General features: G+C 37.4%; 1 protein-coding gene across 2 annotated transcripts; it reads left to right on the forward strand.

Annotated features, from left to right (window-relative positions):
* Positions 1-11,322: 11,322 nt before the first annotated feature.
* Positions 11,323-22,254, forward strand: cd58 (CD58 molecule). Of its 2 annotated transcripts, none has more exons than XM_084420833.1 (7): positions 11,323-11,354; positions 11,451-11,594; positions 16,544-16,834; positions 20,686-20,925; positions 21,008-21,115; positions 21,274-21,366; positions 21,745-22,254. In XM_084420833.1, exons 2-7 carry the CDS (start codon positions 11,534-11,536, stop codon positions 21,849-21,851), a joined length of 900 nt encoding a protein of 299 aa, XP_084276959.1. In that variant the 5' UTR covers positions 11,323-11,354; positions 11,451-11,533; the 3' UTR covers positions 21,852-22,254. The 2 variants fall into 2 exon arrangements, with proteins under 2 accessions (XP_084276959.1, XP_084276960.1); XM_084420834.1 differs by having other exon boundaries at positions 21,280-21,366; positions 21,745-21,962.
* Positions 22,255-22,881: the final 627 nt, after the last annotated feature.

Consider the following 22,881-nt stretch of genomic DNA (forward strand, 5'->3'; position numbering starts at 1 on the left):
AATGATAAAACACTCATTCCAGAGGTTAATGACACAATATTCACAAAATCAGGAAATAATAGTACCACAAACTAACACATACAAGACATGAAGTGCAGTCACCATCACACACATGCATTCTAGACACACATATGCTCATTTTCAATGTTCACTTTTATGTATTTTGCAACTCATATTTTTAGTCATTATCTGTAATTTTACATCAACCTGTATTCATCAATTCACTTATAAAAAATATTATTATAGATCTTTCCTTCTAAAGGATTCCCTTAAGACTTCAATATTTTGACCTTGTTTTTATCTCTTATTCTTTCTCAGACGAAAACTTTGATATCGTCATTTAAACACGGATCTACTTTCAAACCCACATTAATACCAGAAATTTCTGTTACATTCACATTTTCTCACCTTCTGAGTGGCCATTTACAATTACGGGCTAAATGGCCCTGCTGACCATAATTAAAACACTCTCTGTCATCTGGTGGGTTCAGACACCTTGCCTATAGTTTGATCATTGAGCTTGCAAACGGCTCCAACTTACTGCACACCCTTGAAGCAGTGTGTCCCGATCAGGAATGTAAACAGAGCCACTGATAAGCAGTTCTCTGTATTCTTTTACAGTCCACCAGTGGCGGATTCAATCACAATAGCCGAATCATAATCTTCATCATTATCATCGGCAGCACATTAAGTTTCATAAGCTGCACAGAAAATCACTCAACATATTCTAAGGGGTTTTCACAATGTGTCTGTTTAACTTGAATCACATTTGTCCAAGGAAATGATCCCCAACCCATAATTACATTTACTTGCTTTTTGTAATTATCTTAAGCAATACAAGGATAAAAATTACAAATTTCAGTTTCTTTCTTTGTTTGTAGCCAGTCAAGTTGTTGTTTAAATTTCAAAACAGAATCAAAACCCTGACTACCCATTTTCTTATTAATTTCTGCACATTTCTTTGAAGTCAGAGCACAGCTGCTTACAGCGTTTGCTCTCTTCTGTCTCACTATTTGTTTCAGGACTGTTCAGGTTACTTAATTCATCAGCCATATATTAATCATGGTTCAAACTCACCTGAAGTTATTGCAGAAATGGAGGCGGCGATCTTTGAACAACACAGCTTGGCTTCTGCGTGATGAAACTGCAAAGTATACTCCAACATGACAGTTACATATACTGGTCCACGCCAATTTGGGTCACAACTTTTTTATTTTTCTCTTGGGATCATTCCTGATGCATCCCTGGCAAACAACCCTATTTTTGTTAGTATCCCTAACTGCCTGATTCACTAAATTCGGGGATCCCCTATCTGAGATGGAAGAGATGGAGTAGGTTTGCGGCGCCCTGGACCTTCAATCCAGGGACGTACTCTGCTGGGGTGTTGCTACACCAACAATGCCCAGCGGGGCCCCCACAGAGCACGCCTCGCTTGCGCTGTCTGCTCTTGTTAACTTTAAACAATGCTATCAGCGACTTCTTATACTTTTAACTTAGTATAATTAATCTTCACTCTCCTCGTCGGAGTGGAGCTCTTCCGTCCCCCTTCACAATCTCATCCACTCAGACAGTACTACCAAATAATACAATCTTTCTTTCTACCTTGTTTGCTGATTTGCCAGGGGTGTCACCAAGAACAATTGCCCGCATCCTCTACCATTACTGTTAGGGGTTAACAGTTTAGGACCCAAGGACCAGATGTTTGAAAGAAGACCCGGAGTCAGAATTATAAAAAATTGAAGAAAAGTTTTACTGAAGATAGTTTGCAGTTTCATCAGCAGAAGTTCAGCTTCAAGACTCACACAGGAGTTCATAGGCTGCCCCGCTTACAGTTACAAAGAACACAGCAGTTATACCATTTCCAAGGTCTAAGCTACGTCATTGCTTACAGGCTGAATGATTCTGATTGGCTAAGAAATTCATAAACATAGTAATTTCCACACATATACAGATAGACAGAAGCATATCTCCATAGATTATGCCGCTGACACTCGGACCCTGAAGTTAGGCACGTCGTGACCTTCCAGGTCGCAGATTTGGGTTGCTGGGTGCCAGCATGTCTCGAACAACAACTCAGTCAATCTCCAACAATGCCAGTGGTTCCTTAACCTGTAAGCAAGAAGACTAACACACACACACACCCGACACACATCTTTTCCAAGGTTGGATTTGGCCAGGCTCTAACTATAAACAGGAGTCTCGTCTCAAAACATCAAGATAACAAGTTCTTTCTCTCAGGATAGGACACTTTATTCTAAATGGAAACTATAGGCTTTAACTGACAAAGGGTCCCTTAAACTATAGACTTAAATGACTCCTATGTGTTTTAACATGTTGAAGACCTTTCTCAAACACAAAACCAGTCCCTATTTAATTTCTGGAAGCTGGGATAAATAGGCAAGCAACGTTACTGCATTCAAATATCAAATACTGACATTAATGAATACATGAAAAGAACATTTCAGTAATCACACTGGTAACTTATAACAAAGTAAAATCTCCAGAGAAGTCATTCAACTCATTTGATATTTAGAAGGAAAAGTATTGATTAATACCTTGATTATAATCACTCATTACATATACATTGAAGCAGCAGTGGATTCCAATCCACTCCCTTCAGTCCCCCGTTTTAGACCAATGTGGGGTCCTAAACACCACATCTGGTCTTTCCATAAAGGCTGCTTCAAAATGTTTGTTGTCTGACCCATGCTCTTCTGTCAGGTTATTTTTTTTATAAAACAGACAATTTATTTTTCCTTCAAGGACTTAACATAAACATAATATCCCACATTGTACCTTATTGATCTCCAGAACCTTTGGACATAGCTGTCTTTACATCTCTTACACAGCTGTTATTCATCTTGCCGAATTTGGTATTATCATCCACTATAACTGATACAAAACAAGTACGTATTTATTCTCTGGAAGCCGGGCTAAATAAGCAAGCACTGTTGCTGTATTCCTAGCATGGGCTAGACCCACAGTCACTATACTCAGATCCTAAATACAGACTATAATCATTGTCTATAATCATAAATACCAGGATACATCCATAAAACTATAATTTCCAATTCCTTTTATCATAAACTAAGAAAGATAGTTAATCCATTATTTTCACTACCCCTATTATAGACCCTTAAGGTTCAAAACACGTTTGTCAAACTGAAAATAAACAACAACAAAAAAAATACAAATAATAATTAAGACCCATAATAATCCATCTAAGCACTTTAAGTCTCTACTGAATTCATCCTTCAGTTTACAGTGACATAGCTTGTAACATCTTGTACTTTTTTTTTTTTAAATAGAATAAAATAAAACAAATTCACATCATCATTTCAGTCATTATTTTACCACTAAAATATAGAATTGTTCCCCATTCTGCTTAATAAAACTTTTGTTCATTCCTTATCTTTATATCACGTTAATACCTGTTAATCATACTCAATGCCTTATTTTTATCTGAAACTCACTTTTCAGACCATTTCAACTTAATTTGACTGAACAGGCGTTCATAAATAGTTCCATAAATTCTATCAGAAATTGTATTTTCATAACATACATTTTTCTACTATATTTCTTCTCATCTTACCCTTTTTTCCCTACATGCTAGTTCCTCCTGCATCATTTTCCTTTCTTTTCACTCTGCCTCACTAACAGTACAGTATTGTTTTGTTTTTTTACAATCCCCACACACACGTCTCATACAACAACCTTTTTGTTTTTTACTTCCCTCTTCCACCGAGTCTCTCACCGCTGTCAGCCTAGTGACACTTAAAGTTTCCTCTTTAGGGAAATCATGGTATTTTATTAATTATTCAACACCCTTGTTTTCATAACATTAATTTTAATTTTATTTTTTATTATAACAACTTCTCACAGTATTCCTCTATCAAATGGTTAGTCTGAAAATCCCAAAAAATATTATCAGTATTGTCTCAGTCCCACTTATCTTTACTGTTTTTCACAAACCAAAATATTATGTTACTCGAATCTCAATCCTTAAGACAGCCATATAGCTGCTTTCTTCTTTAACCTTTATTACCATCCATTTAATGGATTGAGAAATAAAACTTTTTTTAGAAGTTATATCCACTCCTCCTTTGTTCGCCCACCGGCCTTTCATAAAAATGAGGGAGCTCTCTCTGGATAATTTGGATAGTGACTTTGCCAATGTGTCACTTTGTCTCTCTGCCATCAAGTCAATTATTTTTAAGTTTACCATCATGATCCCACAGGTGTCTTATTTAAATTTAGACCCTCAGTTGAATTTAGAGTTTTTACCCCATAATGGATGACAATCTTAAACTTCACAATTCCAATTTACACAAATACTAATCCAGAGAGTAATTCAGATCAACATCATAAATGACAAAAGTAGTCATAATTACTAGTAGCAGACAGAGCTGGAAAACCAATCCATTTAAAGCTCGTCCCAATGTTCTGTATCGTCTATTCATCAGATTGACTCAGAATTATCAGCTTCTTTAAAGTTTGTCTTTTCACTTAACCCATCTGTAATGATAAAACACTCATTCCAGAGGTTAATGACACAATATTCACAAAATCAGGAAATAATAGTACCACAAACTAACACATACAAGACATGAAGTGCAGTCACCATCACACACATGCATTCTAGACACACATATGCTCATTTTCAATGTTCACTTTTATGTATTTTGCAACTCATATTTTTAGTCATTATCTGTAATTTTACATCAACCTGTATTCATCAATTCACTTATAAAAAATATTATTATAGATCTTTCCTTCTAAAGGATTCCCTTAAGACTTCAATATTTTGACCTTGTTTTTATCTCTTATTCTTTCTCAGACGAAAACTTTGATATCGTCATTTAAACACGGATCTACTTTCAAACCCACATTAATACCAGAAATTTCTGTTACTTTCACATTTTCTCACCTTCTGAGTGGCCATTTACAATTACGGGCTAAATGGCCCTGCTGACCATAATTAAAACACTCTCTGTCATCTGGTGGGTTCAGACACCTTGCCTATAGTTTGATCACTCTGAGCTTGCAAACGGCTCAAACTTACTGCACACCCTTGAAGCAGTGTGTCCCGATCAGGAATGTAAACAGAGCCACTGATAAGCAGTTCTCTGTATTCTTTTACAGTCCACCAGTGGTGGATTCAATCACAATAGCCGAATCATAATCTTCATCATTATCATCGGCAGCACATTAATTTTCATAAGCTGCACAGAAAATCACTCAACATATTCTAAGGGGTTTTCACAATGTGTCTGTTTAACTTGAATCACATTTGTCCAAGGAAATGATCCCCAACCCATAATTACATTTACTTGCTTTTTGTAATTATCTTAAGCAATACAAGGATAAAAATTACAAATTTCAGTTTCTTTCTTTGTTTGTAGCCAGTCAAGTTGTTGTTTAAATTTCAAAACAGAATCAAAACCCTGACTACCCATTTTCTTATTAATTTCTGCACATTTCTTTGAAGTCAGAGCACAGCTGCTTACAGCGTTTGCTCTCTTCTGTCTCACTATTTGTTTCAGGACTGTTCAGGTTACTTAATTCATCAGCCATATATTAATCATGGTTCAAACTCACCTGAAGTTATTGCAGAAATGGAGGCGGCGATCTTTGAACAACACAGCTTGGCTTCTGCGTGATGAAACTGCAAAGTATACTCCAACATGACAGTTACATATACTGGTCCACGCCAATTTGGGTCACAACTTTTTTATTTTTCTCTTGGGATCATTCCTGATGCATCCCTGGCAAACAACCCTATTTTTGTTAGTATCCCTAACTGCCTGATTCACTAAATTCGGGGGTCCCCTAACTGAGATGGAAGAGATGGAGTAGGTTTGCGGCGCCCTGGACCTTCAATCCAGGGACGTACTCTGCTGGGGTGTTGCTACACCAACAATGCCCATCGTGGCCCCCACAGAGCACGCCTCGCTTGCGCTGTCTGCTCTTGTTAACTTTAAACAATGCTATCAGCGACTTCTTATACTTTTAACTTAGTATAATTAATCTTCACTCTCCTCGTCGGAGTGAAGCTCTTCCGTCCCCCTTCACAATCTCATCCATTCAGACAGTACTACCAAATAATACAATCTTTCTTTCTACCTTGTTTGCTGATTTGCCAGGGGTGTCACCAAGAACAATTGCCCGCATCCTCTACCATTACTGTTAGGGGTTAACAGTTTAGGACCCAAGGACCAGATGTTTGAAAGAAGACCCGGAGTCAGAATTATAAAAAATAGAAGAAAAGTTTTACTGAAGATAGTTTGCAGTTTCATCAGCAGAAGTTCAGCTTCAAGACTCACACAGGAGTTCATAGGCTGCCCCGCTTACAGTTACAAAGATCACAGCAGTTATACCATTTCCAAGGTCTAAGCTACGTCATTGCTTACAGGCTGAATGATTCTGATTGGCTAAGAAATTCATAAACATAGTAATTTTCCCCACATATACAGATAGACAGAAGCATATCTCCATAGATTATGCCGCTGACACTCGGACCCTGAAGTTAGGCACGTCGTGACCTTCCAGGTCGCAAATTTGGGTTGCTGGGTGCCAGCATGTCTCGAACAACAACTCAGTCAATCTCCAACAATGCCAGTGGTTCCTTAACCTGTCAGCAAGAAGACTAACACACACACCCGGCACACATCTTTTCCAAGGCTGGATTTGGCCGGGTCTCGTCTCAAAACATCAAGATAACAAGTTCTTTCTCTCAGGATAGGACACTTTATTCTAAATGGAAACTATAGGCTTTAACTGACAAAGGGTCCCTTAAACTATAGACTTAAATGACTCCTATGTGTTTTAACATGTTGAAGACCTTTCTCAAACACAAAACCAGTCCCTATTTAATTTCTGGAAGCTGGGATAAATAGGCAAGCAATGTTACTGCATTCAAATATCAAATACTGACATTAATGAATACATGAAAAGAACATTTCAGTAATCACACTGGTAACTTATAACAAAGTAAAATCTCCAGAGAAGTCATTCAACTCATTTGATATTTAGAAGGAAAAGTATTGATTAATACCTTGATTATAATCACTCATTACATATACATTGAAGCAGCAGTGGATTACAATCCACTCCCTTCATAATCTTTCCTAACGATCCGCTAGCTGCCCGCCCCATAAGCAGGCCGTCAAAAAAACGCGTCTCTGTAGGCAGCCAATAGGCTCTGAGATCTGCACACAAAAGCAATTGGTTTCACCAACCACTCAAAACCAAAATAAATTGTGTTCCAACCAATCACCGACAGGGGTTGGGTGTTGTGAGGTTTTGCGCTCGTGCACGCAAATCAATCCCCAAGAGGAGGAGGATTAGGGCGAGGGAATACCATCGTGTTTATTCCAAGACACGAATAGTTATCGGGAAGGCTTTTGAAAGGTGGAGAAACTTAAAGAACTGAATTATTTTAAATCTGACCCCGAGGTTGCACTGTTTCTTCTGGACAGGTGAGTAGCTGCTAGTGCTGACTTGTTTGGATATGAACTGTGTGTGAAAATATCCTTCTTGGAAATAAATAAAATTTCTTAAGAAATGCGCGTGCATGATCGTTTTTTTCATGATGCACGAAATGGGAGGGAGGGGCGAGCTAACTTGGTTTGTTTGGGATCTCGCTTCAAACACAAACAGAAGTGATGTCACCCACAATCGCTGATACAACCTTTAACTGAAGCCTGGAAATGAATGGCAGGGAAATGCATGACGATTTAAAAACTATTGGTTTTGGTTTGGGGTTGGTAATGATTTTGGGGCATTGTGGAAACATTGAAAATTTTTGAAGTCAGATGGTCATCCTATCATGCTGGCCTAGTGTCAAATTTGCTGGTGGATATTTTTTTTTTACCTGATAGGATTTCAATGTGGAAATGAGAAAAGTGTATACAAAAAAAAAAAAAAGATTTTGTTTCTGTAGAAAATTGAAGGGCAGACGCTAGCTGAAAAGCTACTGCCACAGAAACAACGGAGATTTTGTTTAACGTTATCTGAAAGTAACCCTTGATTTTTCTGACTCCTTACAGAGCATTAGTCTTTTAATTAAGACACAGAGAAGTCTGTTTGGAGGAAATTTGGCTGCAATATTAAAGAAGCGTTTGGTTTAGTGTTGATGGCAAACCTTGTTACTGAAACATTTCTTAAACCACTATGATAAATTATGCACGGGTTGGACCATGCATCAAAATGGGGGGTGATAACTTTTGTTTGGAAAACACATTGATGTGAATGGAAGGGGTTAAACAACGAGTACCATCAACAGTTGTGTGTGTGAACATGTAGAAAATTGAAAACACATAGAAAATTGTTTGCCACTACAATTATTAAAACATAAATTCATACACAGAAATGTGTAATTGTATTTAGCTGTTTTATTCAAATCGTTTATGACTGTTTTTTTTTTTTTTAAATCTTCTTAATGGTTGATTATTTTCCTGGTTTTGTTTTGGGAAGCATGTTTCGTGCCTTAGTTTGTGTACTAGAGTATTAGTTGTGTCCTACTTTGAGTATGAAGTGTGAGGACAGTGATGAATGTATACGCACTCAGTGTATAGCTGAACACCACCTGTCTGTCATGAGGAAAGAGCAAACGAGACGGGGGGAAAGATCATTGTCAAGATTATCTACAAAATCAAGCTTTTGCTTTGAAGAACATAATGGATGAATAATACATTCGGTAACACTTCTCACTATCAACTAGTTGCTTATTAACATGCATATTAGGATATTGGCTGTTTTTTAGTCCTTATAAAGCACATATTAATGTCTTATTCTGTCTTAATAGTGTTATTTTTAACATATTCTACATCCCTGCCTTAATCCACCCAATACCTAAACTTAACAACTACCTTACTAACTAATAAGCATTAATTAGGAGTGTATTGAGGCAAAATTGGTTAATAGTGAGAACTGGACCCTAATCTAAAGTGTGACCATACATTCTACTAATATGTTCATTTAACTGAAAATAACCGGAGATTAGCCTACATATAAGGTAGGCATAACAGTTGCTACGATTATCTGTAAAGTTGCCTAACCACTTCATGAGCATATTTTGCAAAAACGCTCACTGTTCACGGACATCTGTTGATGTCTATACAGGAAGTGTTGGTTGTCTGAGTTCGCAGCTGTAGGAGGTGGAGCTTAATGTACATTACAAAACAGAGAGCCATGTAAAGGTGAGGAGACAGGGGTAGCTGCCTGCAGCTTGGAGTAATGGCCGTGGCAAGAGATAGGGGCGTGGCAGGAGGTTTCTCATTGGTCAAAGGAGTTTCCTCTTAGACAGAGTCAGAGCCATAGAGAGAAAGTTGCGACACAGCAATGGCGGCTCGTGGAGCCTCTCAATAGTTCCACTATAGTAACGGTTCCACTACAACCGTTCTATTAATGCATTTTTACCCTTTGTTGTGTAATAAGAGGTAAAGGCTTCTAAAAGGTGTTAAATATAGCATTGGGGAGTGTGATAGTGATTGGTGGAAGTGATAAAGTGAGAATATCATTTGAGACTATTTGAGAATATGTGCAATAACAAAAAAAAATCCTTATTTTAAATTGCATATTTGAGTAACAAAAACGTACGGGTGGAGTTTTTTAGGCATTGTGTTTCTGTAAGCTACCTGTCTATATTATGTTTCAGCTCAGCTGATTTTTGGATTGATGGGAAATGGAAGTTTATTCGTGAGATTAAAAACAATGCTTAAAAGCAGCAAGCCATTTACAAAAACAAATCACACTAGACTAAATGGGGAATAATACTAAATACCACAAGATGTAATATATGCTACTATAATTTGTCCCGTTTTTGTCTCCTTAATCTCTTTCAACACAAGAAGCAGAAAGGGATTCAGTGGATCCTGAAGACTCCCTGCACTGACGCTGTACCCTCACCTTCAGTTTCAGCTCCTTGGATTTTACAAGACTTTCCTTGCTCCTTATTTTTAATAAACATTAAACTTCCCAGTGTTGGTCTTTGTGAAAAAGTTCAGATGCACCCAAGTATGATTAGTGGACAATATAGCATAAAATCTTTAGTTCTATTTAGACTGCTCCGCCTGCTGGCATATTTTCTCCTCTGTGTCGGACACTGCAATAACAACATAAAGGAAATGACAGACAACATGCTTGACGTGCAGTTTATTAGACATTTATAAAATCCCATTGTGCTAAATCAATGCTATATATATATATATATATATATATATATATATATATATATATATATATATATATATATATATATATATATATATATATATATATATATATATATATGTGTGTGTGTGTGTGTGTAATTGACAAATAAACCTTAAAAAATTGTGTTTTTAAAAAATCTCAAAATCTTTTCAAAACTGATGTTTCAATTTTTATTTGTTTTATTTATTTATATTTTTGAGTCATTAACTTTGACTTTTTGAAATTTAAACAAGTTTCAGTTGTAAACATTTATAAGTGTTTAAATTCAACTGACATGGAAAGTGTACCAACCTTCCCATACTTGAAAGCAGTTTTTACCAGTATTAGAGAGATCTACAACCCTTTTCACTCTTCATTAAGGCTCCTCTGAACGATTTTCTGGACAAAGGTTTTTCAATTAACTACTGAAATGTATTAACTTTGTTTAAATGAAAGGTTCAAATGATGCCATAGAATTTCATTTTTTATTCTTAAGACACCATTTGAGTTTTTAGACTGTTCATTTGTGCGGACAGTTGCTACTATGAATCAGTGAAGGAATGAGTTTTGACTTAGAACACAAGCCTTTGATGACAAATTCAATTGACGTTTCAAAAAATTAATTGTAAAAATGACAACTTAATAAATGTTTTTTTTTTTGGATAAATTGGTGTTTGTTTTGCTTAATTGATTAATGTCACTTAAAAGAAGGATATTAAACCGTTTTTACTTCATTTTATAATTATATGGTGAGTGTTTGATCAAACACGTAGCCTAGGCTATGCCTATACAGCAAAAACATTTGCTGTACCATTATTATAAAAATAACATTAATTTTAGTTTGTATGTAGGCCTACTTTAAATGAAAGTACAAAACTAGTATAACTTTAATAGTGTCAGGAGACATTTTTATCTTTAAAATAATAATTTAATTCGTTTTTAAAAAGTCGCGGTAACTTTAACGTACTTTTTAATATATTCTCAATATCATTATTGCTATTTTTACAGTGACAGAAATGTATTTGGTCTTGTATAATTGTTTGTTGACCAAAAGTGATTAAGTTTATGGCTCGCTTTTATGCGGATCAGGAAGCTTTCGGTTCCTCCTGGCACGCCCCATTCCTTCTGACCTCGTGGCACGCAGTTACCTCTACTTGGAGGTGAGTGACATACCTTTTTCTTTAAGGGTGTTCGGGAATGGCAGCTTACAATAAATTGCCACAATTATACCCTACTCGTTCATATTTTAATTACAGCTTCAGTCTCGAACAACTGTAAAGCCACACACTGCTCGAGCGCTTGACGGACCGGTTCACCTGGAAAGGACTAAAGTTAGTCAATGAAACCGATTTGGGAAGTATCGAGTCTTTTCATCTGTTTAATACTGTCAAGATTATTCAGTAAGTGATGTTCTTTATTACTTGTCATGGTTACTTGCTTAATACGCTGTAAATATTACTGAAACTTGTTAGAGACTGTTCGGTATTTATGGAATGGACCACCGGAGGAAAATAGGGAGAGTCATGTGATATGTCTTTTTATTCTTTGTTGAGGAGGGGATGGTGACGTCATAAATTTTTTTTAGTCTGGGGGCCGGGAAGGGTCACCCAACTTTTGTATTTATGAAAACAGTCTCAGGGTGTATACTGCGGAAGAGGATTAGGGCCAGGCAATAATAAAAAAAATAAAACCATCTCGAGATTAAAGTCATTATAATGCGAGATTAAACTCGTTAACTTTCGAGAAAAAAAGTCGAAATACAATCTTGAGAATAAACTCATTAAATATTGAGAATAAAGTCGTTGTGTTTCGACAAAAAACTCGTTAAATTTCGAGAAAAAAGTCGAAATACAATATTGAGAATAAACTCAATACATTTCGAGAATAAAGTCGTTGTGTTTCGAGAAAAAAACTCGTTAAATTTCGGGAAAAAAACTCGAAATACAATCTTGAGAATAAACTCATTAAATTTCGAGAATAAAGTCGTTGTGTTTCGAGAAAAAAAGTCAAAATGAAATGTAGAGAATAACGCATTGGATCAGTGTTCAAGCCTACTGATAGAGGACATGGCAGAGTTGGATCACTTAGTCAAGCTATATTTTAGACTTTCTTTCAGTAACAAAGAATAGAACATTCTTAGGTCGGCTAGGTCTTTTTAGAAGAAAAAATCAGTCCAATTTGCGCGATGTACTCGCTTTTGTCCAACATGAAATTCAACGAGGTTTCGTGGTTTCCCAGGATACCATAAGACGCATTAATAAACTTTTTGATCCTCAATGTGTGGAATTTCGACGAAGGAGAGTAGGCTACACTTGCGCTGGCCCAAATGCACTCTGGCATATAGACTGTGGACAGCTATGATAAATTAAAACCGTACGGCATTGCCATTAATGGCTGTATAGATGGTTACAGTCGTTACATTCTGTGGATGGAGGCGTACACAACCAACAACGATTAATAATGCATCTTATGGTATCCTGGGAAACCACGAAACCTCGATGAGGCTAGGCTATGCAATGAACACTAATCGAATGCGTTATTCTCTACATTTAATTTCGACTTTTTTTCTCGAAACACAACGACTTTATTCTCGAAATTTAATGAGTTTATTCTCAAGATTGTATTTCGAGTTTTTTTCTCGAAACACAACGACTTTATTCTCGATATTTAATGAGTTTATTCTCAAGATTGTATTTCGACTTTTTTTCTCGAAATTTAACGAGTTTAATCTCGAATTATAATGACTTTAATCTCGATATTTAATGACTTTATTCTCAAGATTGTATTTCGACTTTTTTTCTCGAAATTTAACGAGTTTAATCTTGAATTATAAAGACTTTAATCTCGAGATAGTTTTATTTTTTTATTATTGCTTGGCCCTAATCCTCTTCCGTAGTATTCACACCAGGAAAGTCCGTTAGTTCACTTGCTTTGGTCCGGACCAAATGTTGATTTTTTTTGTTTGGTACGGTTCGCTTTCACACTGCTCTTTTTGCAAATGAACCAAAATGTGTAAACAAAACCACACGTGTGCTAAGGTCGTCCATTCATTGGACAGGAATTCTCAAGCAGGGAAAAGCAGGAAGTGCACAAACAGGCTCAGCATGGAGATAATGTAATATTTGTTATTTTACTGATTTGGTGTTATTCTCTACAAACGCAATATGAAGAAACTATATGGTAGATAAAAGCCCGCCCGCACCGACAATTGATTGCTTGGGTCCTTACATTCGCTTCGTGAGGCACACTAGCTGGCACACACACGCAAGGTCTCTCGCTCCCTCTCTCTCTGCCGTGCGCGCGCTCTTGCTCGCTCGCTCGCTCGCTTTAGACACCATTATGTCAAAATGTCCGTTTTGTTAAGTATCCTCATAAGAGTAGTCAAATAAAAAGGCGCAGTTTTCTGCAATTGGGTCGGTTCATGTTCACACCGTAAACGAACCGTACCAGAGTTCGTTTGGAACCGTACCGAGACCACCTCTTCAGCTGGGTCTCGGTTCGATTGTTTGGTCCGCACCCGAGTTCGATTGCTGTATTCACACCTGCCCAAAAGGTCCGCACCAAGGGGGGAAACGAACTAGAGTTCGATTCAATCGAACCAAACGAGGCACGTGTGAATACACCCTCAGTCTCGACCCCCCATCGCTAGCAGATGGGTCGGACCCAAAAAAAATCCAGTTTGGCGCTGTTTGACAGTGAGCGCGCGCTTCGGGGCGTACGGGCTCAGAAACTATGCTAGTTGAGTAAAGTTGGCAAAACATTTACAGATTCGACCTTCCCGGCTCAATAACTCGTGAGCTAAACGTTGTTACTACACACACAACATCTCTTTTTAATCGTAGTAATGTAGACAAGCAGCTACAATCTAATTTTCCTCGAAACGAGCTTTCCCTCGCAGTGGACAAAATACATTGATCTGTATGCGCAGGTTGAGAGACAGATCCGAAGGGACCGTCTGCAAAGTGCAAAACCCGAAAAGCGTTACTACGAAAACAGTCAATAACTTCACTGTCACACACTATAGTGTCATCAAATTCAGCTTACACACTACTGCTGTCCTGATGGTTATACTACAACACTTATTTTGGTATAAAAGTCTTTTTGCATAATTTTTATGATTATTATTTATGAAAAATATTAAATAACTTCACTGTAATGCACTGCATTATTGCCAAATTCACACCTCAGTGCTGTCCTGTTGGTTATACTACAACACTTATAAAAAAAAAATAATAATTGTATATACAATTGTAAATGTATGCATTTTATAATTTTTATTATGAAAAATATTCCATAACTTTACTGTAATACACTGCATTGTTGCCAAATTCAGTTCACACCTCACTGCTGTCCTGATGGTCAATACAACACTTATTTTGGATAAATATCTTTGTATATTTTTTTGTGATTTTTATGAAAAATATTTAATAACTTCACTGTAATTCACTGTATTGTTTGCCAAATTCAGTTCACACATCACTGCTGTCCTGTTGGTTATACTACAACACTTATTTTGGAAAAAAATATATTTTTAATTTTATATACAATTGTAAATGTATCATTTTGATGATTTTTATTATGAAAAATATTTAATAACTTCCCTGTAATACACTGCATTGTTGCCAAATTCAGTTCACACATCACTGCTGTCCTGGTGTGGTTATACTACAACACTTATTTTGGAATTTTTATTTTATTTTTTATTGTAAATAGTAAATACAATTGTAAATGTATAATTGTTATGATTTTTATGAAAAAAATCAATAACTTCACTGTAATATACTTTATTGTTGCCAAATTCAGTTCACACATCACTGCTGTCCTGGTGGTTATACTACAACACTTATTTTGGATAAAAATCTTTTTGCATAACTTTTATGATTATTATTTATGAAAAATATTCAATAACTTCACTGTAATTCATTGTATTGTTACTATGTTGGAATAAATATATTTAAAATGTTATATACAATTGTAAATGTATCATTTTGATGAAAAGTGTAGTATAACCATCAGGACAGCAGTAGTGTGTAAGCTGAATTTGATGACACTATAGTGTGTTTCGTAGTAACGCTTTTCGGGTTTTGCACTTTGCAGACGGTCCCTTCGGATCTGTCTCTCAACCTGCGCATACAGATCAATGTATTTTGTCCACTGCGAGGGAAAGCTCGTTTCGAGGAAAATTAGATTGTAGCTGCTTGTCTACATTACTACGATTAAAAAGAGATGCTATGTGTGTAGTAACAACGTTTAGCTCACGAGTTATTGAGCCGGGAAGTTCGAATCTGTGAATTTGTTGCCAACTTTACTCAACTCGTATAGTGTAGCCTACTTACCTCACACACCTGAGAAATATATCTATAGAAAGCTTGAAATGTCTTCTTTTAAACAGAACAATTCAGAACAAAAGAAAACAGACTGCTCTCTGCTTGAGTAATCCGTATGAAGTATGCATTTCTCTCTGGCGCATTCACTACTGCGAAGATCACGAGTCAGCATCGTCAACTTCAGCAGCCGACACTGACACAGGAAACGCTTGTTTATTAATAAACAATTTAAATGTCTCCTTGCTATATTTGACATATTCATAATCATTACCTTTGCCAGTTCTTTGTGACAGCTTTTAGGTGCTTTATTGGCAGCGCCACCCACGTTACATAAACGCGTCACCACCACATTGCACCAAAAACATGGAGATTTTTTTTTTTTTTAAATAAAAAATCGTGATACAAACCGAATCGTGGGTTTGGTCTATCGTTACAGCCCTAGTAAGATGAGAAAGCAGAGGTTAAGTCGTTTGTCATGGTTGTAAAAAAAAACAATGGATATCTGAACATCTTTGCCAAGCGCAAACCCGTACAGAAGTAATCAATAAATTATAGGGGAGGGTCATGCCTTTTTTCACAATCATTTTGGAGGGTATTGCAAATGTATTGCTGGCGAAGGGAGGGTCATGTCTATTTTGACTATAGATCTCAAAACTCCTCACCCTTAAATAAAAAAAAAACGAACAGTCCCTTAATTGGAGTTGTTTTGATAAGCTCTTTTAGTCGTAATGTTGCATAAGAAGTTTCAAGTGCATCAGACATATCCAGATTAAGCAAACAATGGATTACACAGTATCCATAAAGAATAGAGCTTTTCTTTGTTGAGACAGAAGAAGCCTAATGTTAAAGACAATGTTCAAGCAGCAGCCAAGAATTTATTTAGGATCTCTAATTCACTACTACATTTAGATTTTCATTGTAAAACTCAACTTAATGTAGATTATTATATTTTAGATGTTTAAACTTGCACCATTATCTTTACCTTTGCTGATTTATTAACCCCTTTTCTAAATATGAATCAGATGCTGTAACGCCTATCGTCTATGTCGAGAATGGGACGAGTCTGACTTTAAATCCAAATATTCAAGGAAAGCCTGAAGACATTTTGTGGACACACAATGGAAATAAGGTGGCTGACCATGATCCGACTGAATTTCAAGATTACGGTCAGTTCAAGGAAAGATCAGAGATTGAATTCACTACTGGACAGCTCACGGTTCATAACATGACCAGCCGTGACAGTGGCATTTATAAGTCTGTAATCCAGATCAGTGGGAAGCTGGAAAGTTCTGAAAGAGAAGTTCAAGTTATCGGTAAGTGAGAATGAAATAAGACGGCAGTATTGTTGGTTACACTGATTTAATGTTGGCTTGGCTGGAGTATCATCATACCTGTGAAGCTGGATGACAGAGAAAATCTTGTTTGTTAAATAAGCTAAGACATCTGACGACACCAGCACACGAAACACAACATACTGTACAAACTATAGCAGTGGTTCTCAACTCCAGTCCTCAGGACCCGCTGCTCTGCACATTTTGTATGTCTCTCTTATCTGACACACTCAGTTCAGTTCATGGAGTCTCTCCTAATGAGCTGATGATCTGATTCAGGTGTGTTAAATAAGGGAGACATACAAAATGTGCAGAGCAGCGGGTCCCGAGGACTGGAGTTGAGAACCACTGCTATAGTGGTTTTTCAAGACAGACGCTGACATATTCTGTTGATGAATGAAATGGATAATTCACTCTGTGATGTAAGAACAAAGTATTTATGGACTTTCCAGGAAGTAAATGTTTCATCATATCATTTATTTTACTTTATTTAAAAGACCTGGAAACTGATAATGGATGTGACACAAATGGGAAATCATAGTAATTTAAAGGGGTGGTATAATGCCACTTTTTACAAGATGTAAAAGAAGTCTCTGATGCCCCCAGAGTGTGTATGTGAAGTTTTAGCTCAAAATACCCCACAGATATTTTCAAATTGTCCTTTTTGAGGGTTTTGTGTGTGTCCCTTTAAATGCAAATGAGCTGCTGCTCCCTTTCAAGAATAGGGCGGAGCTTCAACAGCTTGCAGACATGCACTAATATGACAGAAGCTGTTTAGCCTTTTATGTTTAAACTGGAGTCAGACAATGATGGAGAGACTCAAGAAGAAGTGACAACATGTATGAAGTGACAACGTTTCTGAATGGTTAGTTGATGAATTTATGTTTCTGATGTGGAGTTAACTATCTTCAATTAGCATATTCTGTCATGATAATCTATAAAATCGCTTGTGTGGGAACTGGTTTAAGATCCCTACAGAGTTGACATGCTATTGCGATTTGTGTTACGTACTGTATTGCAATAAACGTGAAAAGACAAATGCGACAGCTTGAGCATCATCACAAATGTGCTCTACTACTACAACTCTTCGTGCCCTATTTTAACGATCTGAAACGCAAGTATCAAGCGCGAAACGCAAATAACTTTGTGGGCTGGTCTCAGGCGCTGTTGCTATTATACCGGCGGGATAAATGACTCTTGCAACGTAAATCTAAAATGGGTTGGTCTGAAGTAGCTTCATTACTCATAGGTGTGGTTTGGGCGTAACGTGAAATAAACCAATCAGAGCGTCATCTCACATTCCCTGTAAGAGCAGGCGTGCTTGTTCCATGGCGGATTGCTATTATAACGGCGGATTTGCCAGGAGCGGTTCACAGCCGAGGAGACCGACGTTCTCGTCAGGGCCGTAAAACACAGAGAAGTGACACTGTAGATGGGAGAAACACACCCAAACTAGCTTCGGTTAAACAGGCGTATAATAATTTGGGTAAATGTGTAAGCTAGATTTATGCTGTAAGGCCCGTGAAATTGGTCCAATGGAGGTTTTCCAATAACACAGGGAAGGTCTCACGTGCTCTGTCCTTTCCTCATGCGAAGTATTGGTGGTTAAATTTGTAATACATTAATCATATGTATTTACTCGTTAATTCATCTGACTCCATAAATGAAAGGTTTTAATAATATCTGTGCCTCACTAAAAGTGAGTGGGTGTTTTACTATTCCGTCTAACTCTTCAATGAAAATAATATCAAAGTCAGTGAGAATAATCAAATGTAACAATTTATTATGTCAGGTAAATGTATCATGCCAATTTCATAATCAATTCAAAGATAATCGATACAAAACATCAAATGCTCTGGAATAGAGAGAAGATGCAAACCCAACATTAAGAAATACGTTAGGCTGAGAGATCTATATCTCTCAGCCTAACGGACCGATCTGAAGTACAGAAAAGGCCCCGATCTCCCTGCTGCACCTCCTTAAATAGACAAACCTTTTCACCTGGAACCATGTGCTAACAATAGAAATTTGCATTCAGAGGTACACTGTAGCACCTCTTGGGGGTGTGACCATTTGCTTGAGAGACCAACCCCTCCTTGTATGCTAGTTATCCATAAACCTTCAAAAACCTTATTACCTTGTGTTTTACTTATTCTGGAAATAGGACATTTGTACCAGTCGCACTGTGACATTTTAAATGATACCAAACATGAAAATACTCTGTGATAATCATTCACATTAAACTATACATTTTCTTGGGTGATCTTCGGGTGATCATCTGAGAGAGAGAGGGGGTGAGGGAAAGAGATGTAGATTAGATGACTCGGAGGTGAGACTTTCGTCTCGATGGTGCATGAGAGCCAGTTCAAATGCTAATCTCCAGAGAGGTCCTTTTGTCCTCTCAGGGCCTGGTCACCCCCAAAACAGACTGTCTGGAATCTCCTAATTTATCAATTCTTACAATGCCTATTTTTTCACATCTTCATGGACACCACAATGATTTCCCTCGTGTTTTTCCTGGTCAGTGGAGGAATTGTTTTCTGAAGCTGCAAAATAGCACCAGGGAACGTTTGCGCCGGAAAACGCAGCCTCTTTTCACTGAACCGCCCCCGGGAGCGCAAGTTCATTCCCTAATTTACTGACGTGCGTCTGTGGAGGGAAAAGTCCGCTGTGCTTCAGGTGCAAAATAGGAATGATACATGCGTCGGTGTACAAAGTCAATTGCGCTGGGTGCAAGATAGGGCCCTTCCTCTTCTCATGGACTCATCCCCTTTGTTGCGCGTTCCCGGGGGCGGGGTTTATGTAAATTGTTTTCGTAAAAATAATCATTATGTAAAAATAAACTTCGTGTTGTGATGTCACTAACCCGGGAGGAAGCTCGTGTAGTCCCTATCAGCCGTTTGTTGTAGTCCTTAAAAAGCGATTTCTGTAAAAGAAAATATCTCCCTTTGCTTTGAACTTTTAGCGTTGTAACTTTGCAGATTTACATTTACATTTATTCATTTAGCTGACGCTTTTATCCAAAGCGACTTACAATTGCTATATATGTCAGAGGTCGCACGCCTCTGGAGCAACTAGGGGTTAAGTGTCTTGCTCAGGGACACATTGGTGTCTCACAGTGGATTCGAACCCGGGTCTCTCACACCAAAGGCATGTGTCTTATCCATTGCGCCACACCACCCCCGATGTTGTTTATGCCTGAAACAGCAACATTACACACTAACTAAAGCAGAGGTGGAAGTAACGAATTACAACTCCTCACGTTACTGTAATCAAGTAGTTTTTTACTTTTACGTACTTGTACTTTTTTGAGTATATTTTTAAATCTGTCATTTTACTTGTACTCAAATAGATATTAAGCTAAGTCTGCTTCGCTACTTGTAAAATCACATTTCATTACTGAGTACAATTTGAATTTATATTCAAATCTTTGACCGGCATTTCGGTAGCCAATAAAAATATCCGTCCTTCGTCTTCTCGAGGAGTGGTCGTTCCTCAACCAGTTCTTCCAATTTCTCCAGCTTACAGTTAATACTTTAAGTATAAATCTTTAAGTGTAAAGTTTATTTTTTAAGCATAAAGCCACCGCACTAGCCATTATTTTCAATTGAAGGAGGCGTAGGCGTGTTATCCTAGCATTAATGGCAAGGAAAGACCCTTATACTTGTGAGCGGCACATATGAGGTGTTTCTGGGAAGTTATAAATTCCCTTCGCAATTTGAAAGGAAATGGAAACACGGCTACTGTCTTGTAGCTATGAGATTTAGCTCAAAGTTTTGTCAAATAATTTACGTTTACGTAGCATCTAAATCCAGCATTCGCTGTTTCCTCAGATGCTGTACAGGAGCCGATCGTGACCTGTAATCTGAACAATATTTCACGAGCGCTGTTCTGTTCAGTGTCATCTCAGTCTAATGTTTCTTATGAATGGACTGGATCAGGTTCAGCTCAGCAGTTCGGGCAAGAGCTTCACATCAGCAGAGAGGAGGAGCCTGATTCAGTCTATACGTGCACTGTGAAGAATGAAGTGAGCCAGAAGAGCAGCAGCTTCACTCTGAAACACTGCGACACAGGTTTACTTCAGGCTCATTACAGTAATGCTCAAGTACAGTTCATGATGAAGATAATGAGTATTGTTCTGTTCTCCACAATCAGATCAGGATATCATTCTAGTTGCATTATCCATCATCGCTGCTGCTGTTCTGGTGATCATAGCTGTGGCTGTTTATTTCAAAATAAAGAAACAAAGACAAAAAAAGAACGGTAAGATGCTCAAAACCATAAAGATATGAATGTGATATGGGTTTCAGTTTCCCATTTACAAACTAATCTAGTTATAATTATTATTGTATTTAGTGTAAAAGGTATATTTTAAGCTCATAATCCCAGATATTTGAGTCATTATTTACTGTTTTTTCCAGAAAAAGAAAGTGTGCAAGAAATGACTGGTAAGAATGAAGGTGAAACGGCTCATTCAGCACTTCTGGATAAGCAGAAGAAGAGCAGTGAACCAGGTGAGCATGTTTAGAGAGTTTGACTGGACGTCAGTCTGACTGTATTCCTTTAAAGACGACTTGCTCTGTTGAGATAAACACATGATCACAACAGCACATCTTCCTGTTTCTACAATATATAGCACTTTAAAAAAAAATTGGAGTAAAAACAATTTAAATATGAAGTCTTCACTGCACTTGAATAGGTGTTTTTTTCATAAGTTATAAGATTAGTTTTGTTTTATAGAAATAAAAATCACAAACGTTTATAGCTTTGTCATTTCATAGCAAATTTAGAACAGATTTACATTTGACCCTTTTCTGGCTTGTCAAATTGTCATTAAATTGCTTTATCATTTTATTGGTCAGGGAATAATTTCTGGAAACATTGTATTTTAGAAAATGACAGTGACAGTAAAGAGGAGGAGGAAACTGGTGAAGAGCAAAACCTCACTGGACCAGAACAAGATAGACGTGAAGAGCCAACATCAGGGACACAGACATGACTTGAACACCTCAGGACCCAAATATCTTTTACATGGTGCTTCATATGTGGCAACACTTTATAATAACGTTCAGTTGTAAGTCATTTAGAAGTGGTTAGTTAATGATGAACTAATCGTTTACACAACATTCATAAATGATTAGCAAGTGATATACTAACATTTTATGTATGTTTTGTAAATTCTGTAACAAGTCATTTACATTTGATTAGTTAATGATTAACTAATCATTTACAAACCATGACTGTGTTTCATAAATGTTTAATATTTTTTATTTTTTGTATGTTTTGCTCACATCAGGTGCACAGTGTTTAAAGACTCCATGTGTTTCAGAGAAAACAGCTGTCTATACCCTCACCAGTCAGCACTGTAGTACACACTTACACTACACTACACACTGCAGTAGATTTAAATAAAGAAAAACGAAATTAAAATAAAGAAAAAAAAAATTAAATAAAGAAAAACGAAAAATAAATGAACAAACTGTAATAAATAAAGAACACGGTAGCATACTTTCATAATACAAGCTCAGGCATGCACTTCTGTCCACACACACTCCGCTGTTCTCATGCTCTTCTGTCCACACACACTCCGCTGTCCTCATGCACTTCTGTCCACACACACTCCGCTGTTCTCATGCTCTTCTGTCCACACACACTCCGCTGTTCTCATGCTCTTCTGTCCACACACACTCCGCTGTTCTCATGCTCTTCTGTCCACACACACTCCGCTGTTCTCATGCTCTTCTGTCCACACACACTCCGCTGTCCTCTTGCTCTTCTGTCCACACACACTCCGCTGTTCTTATGCACTTCTGTCCACACACACTCCGCTGTTCTGCACTTCTGTCCGCTGTTCTGCTCTTCTGTCCACACACACTCCGCTGTTCTGCACTTCTGTCCGCTGTTCTGCTCTTCTGTCCACACACACTCCGCTGTTCTCATGCACTTCTGTCCACACACACTCCGCTGTTCTCATGCACTTCTGTCCACACACACTCCGCTGTTCTCATGCTCTTCTGTCCACACACACT

The sequence above is a fragment of the Rutilus rutilus genome (assembly GCF_951802725.1).
Source record: "Rutilus rutilus genome assembly, chromosome: 10".
Lineage (NCBI taxonomy): Eukaryota > Metazoa > Chordata > Actinopteri > Cypriniformes > Leuciscidae > Rutilus > Rutilus rutilus.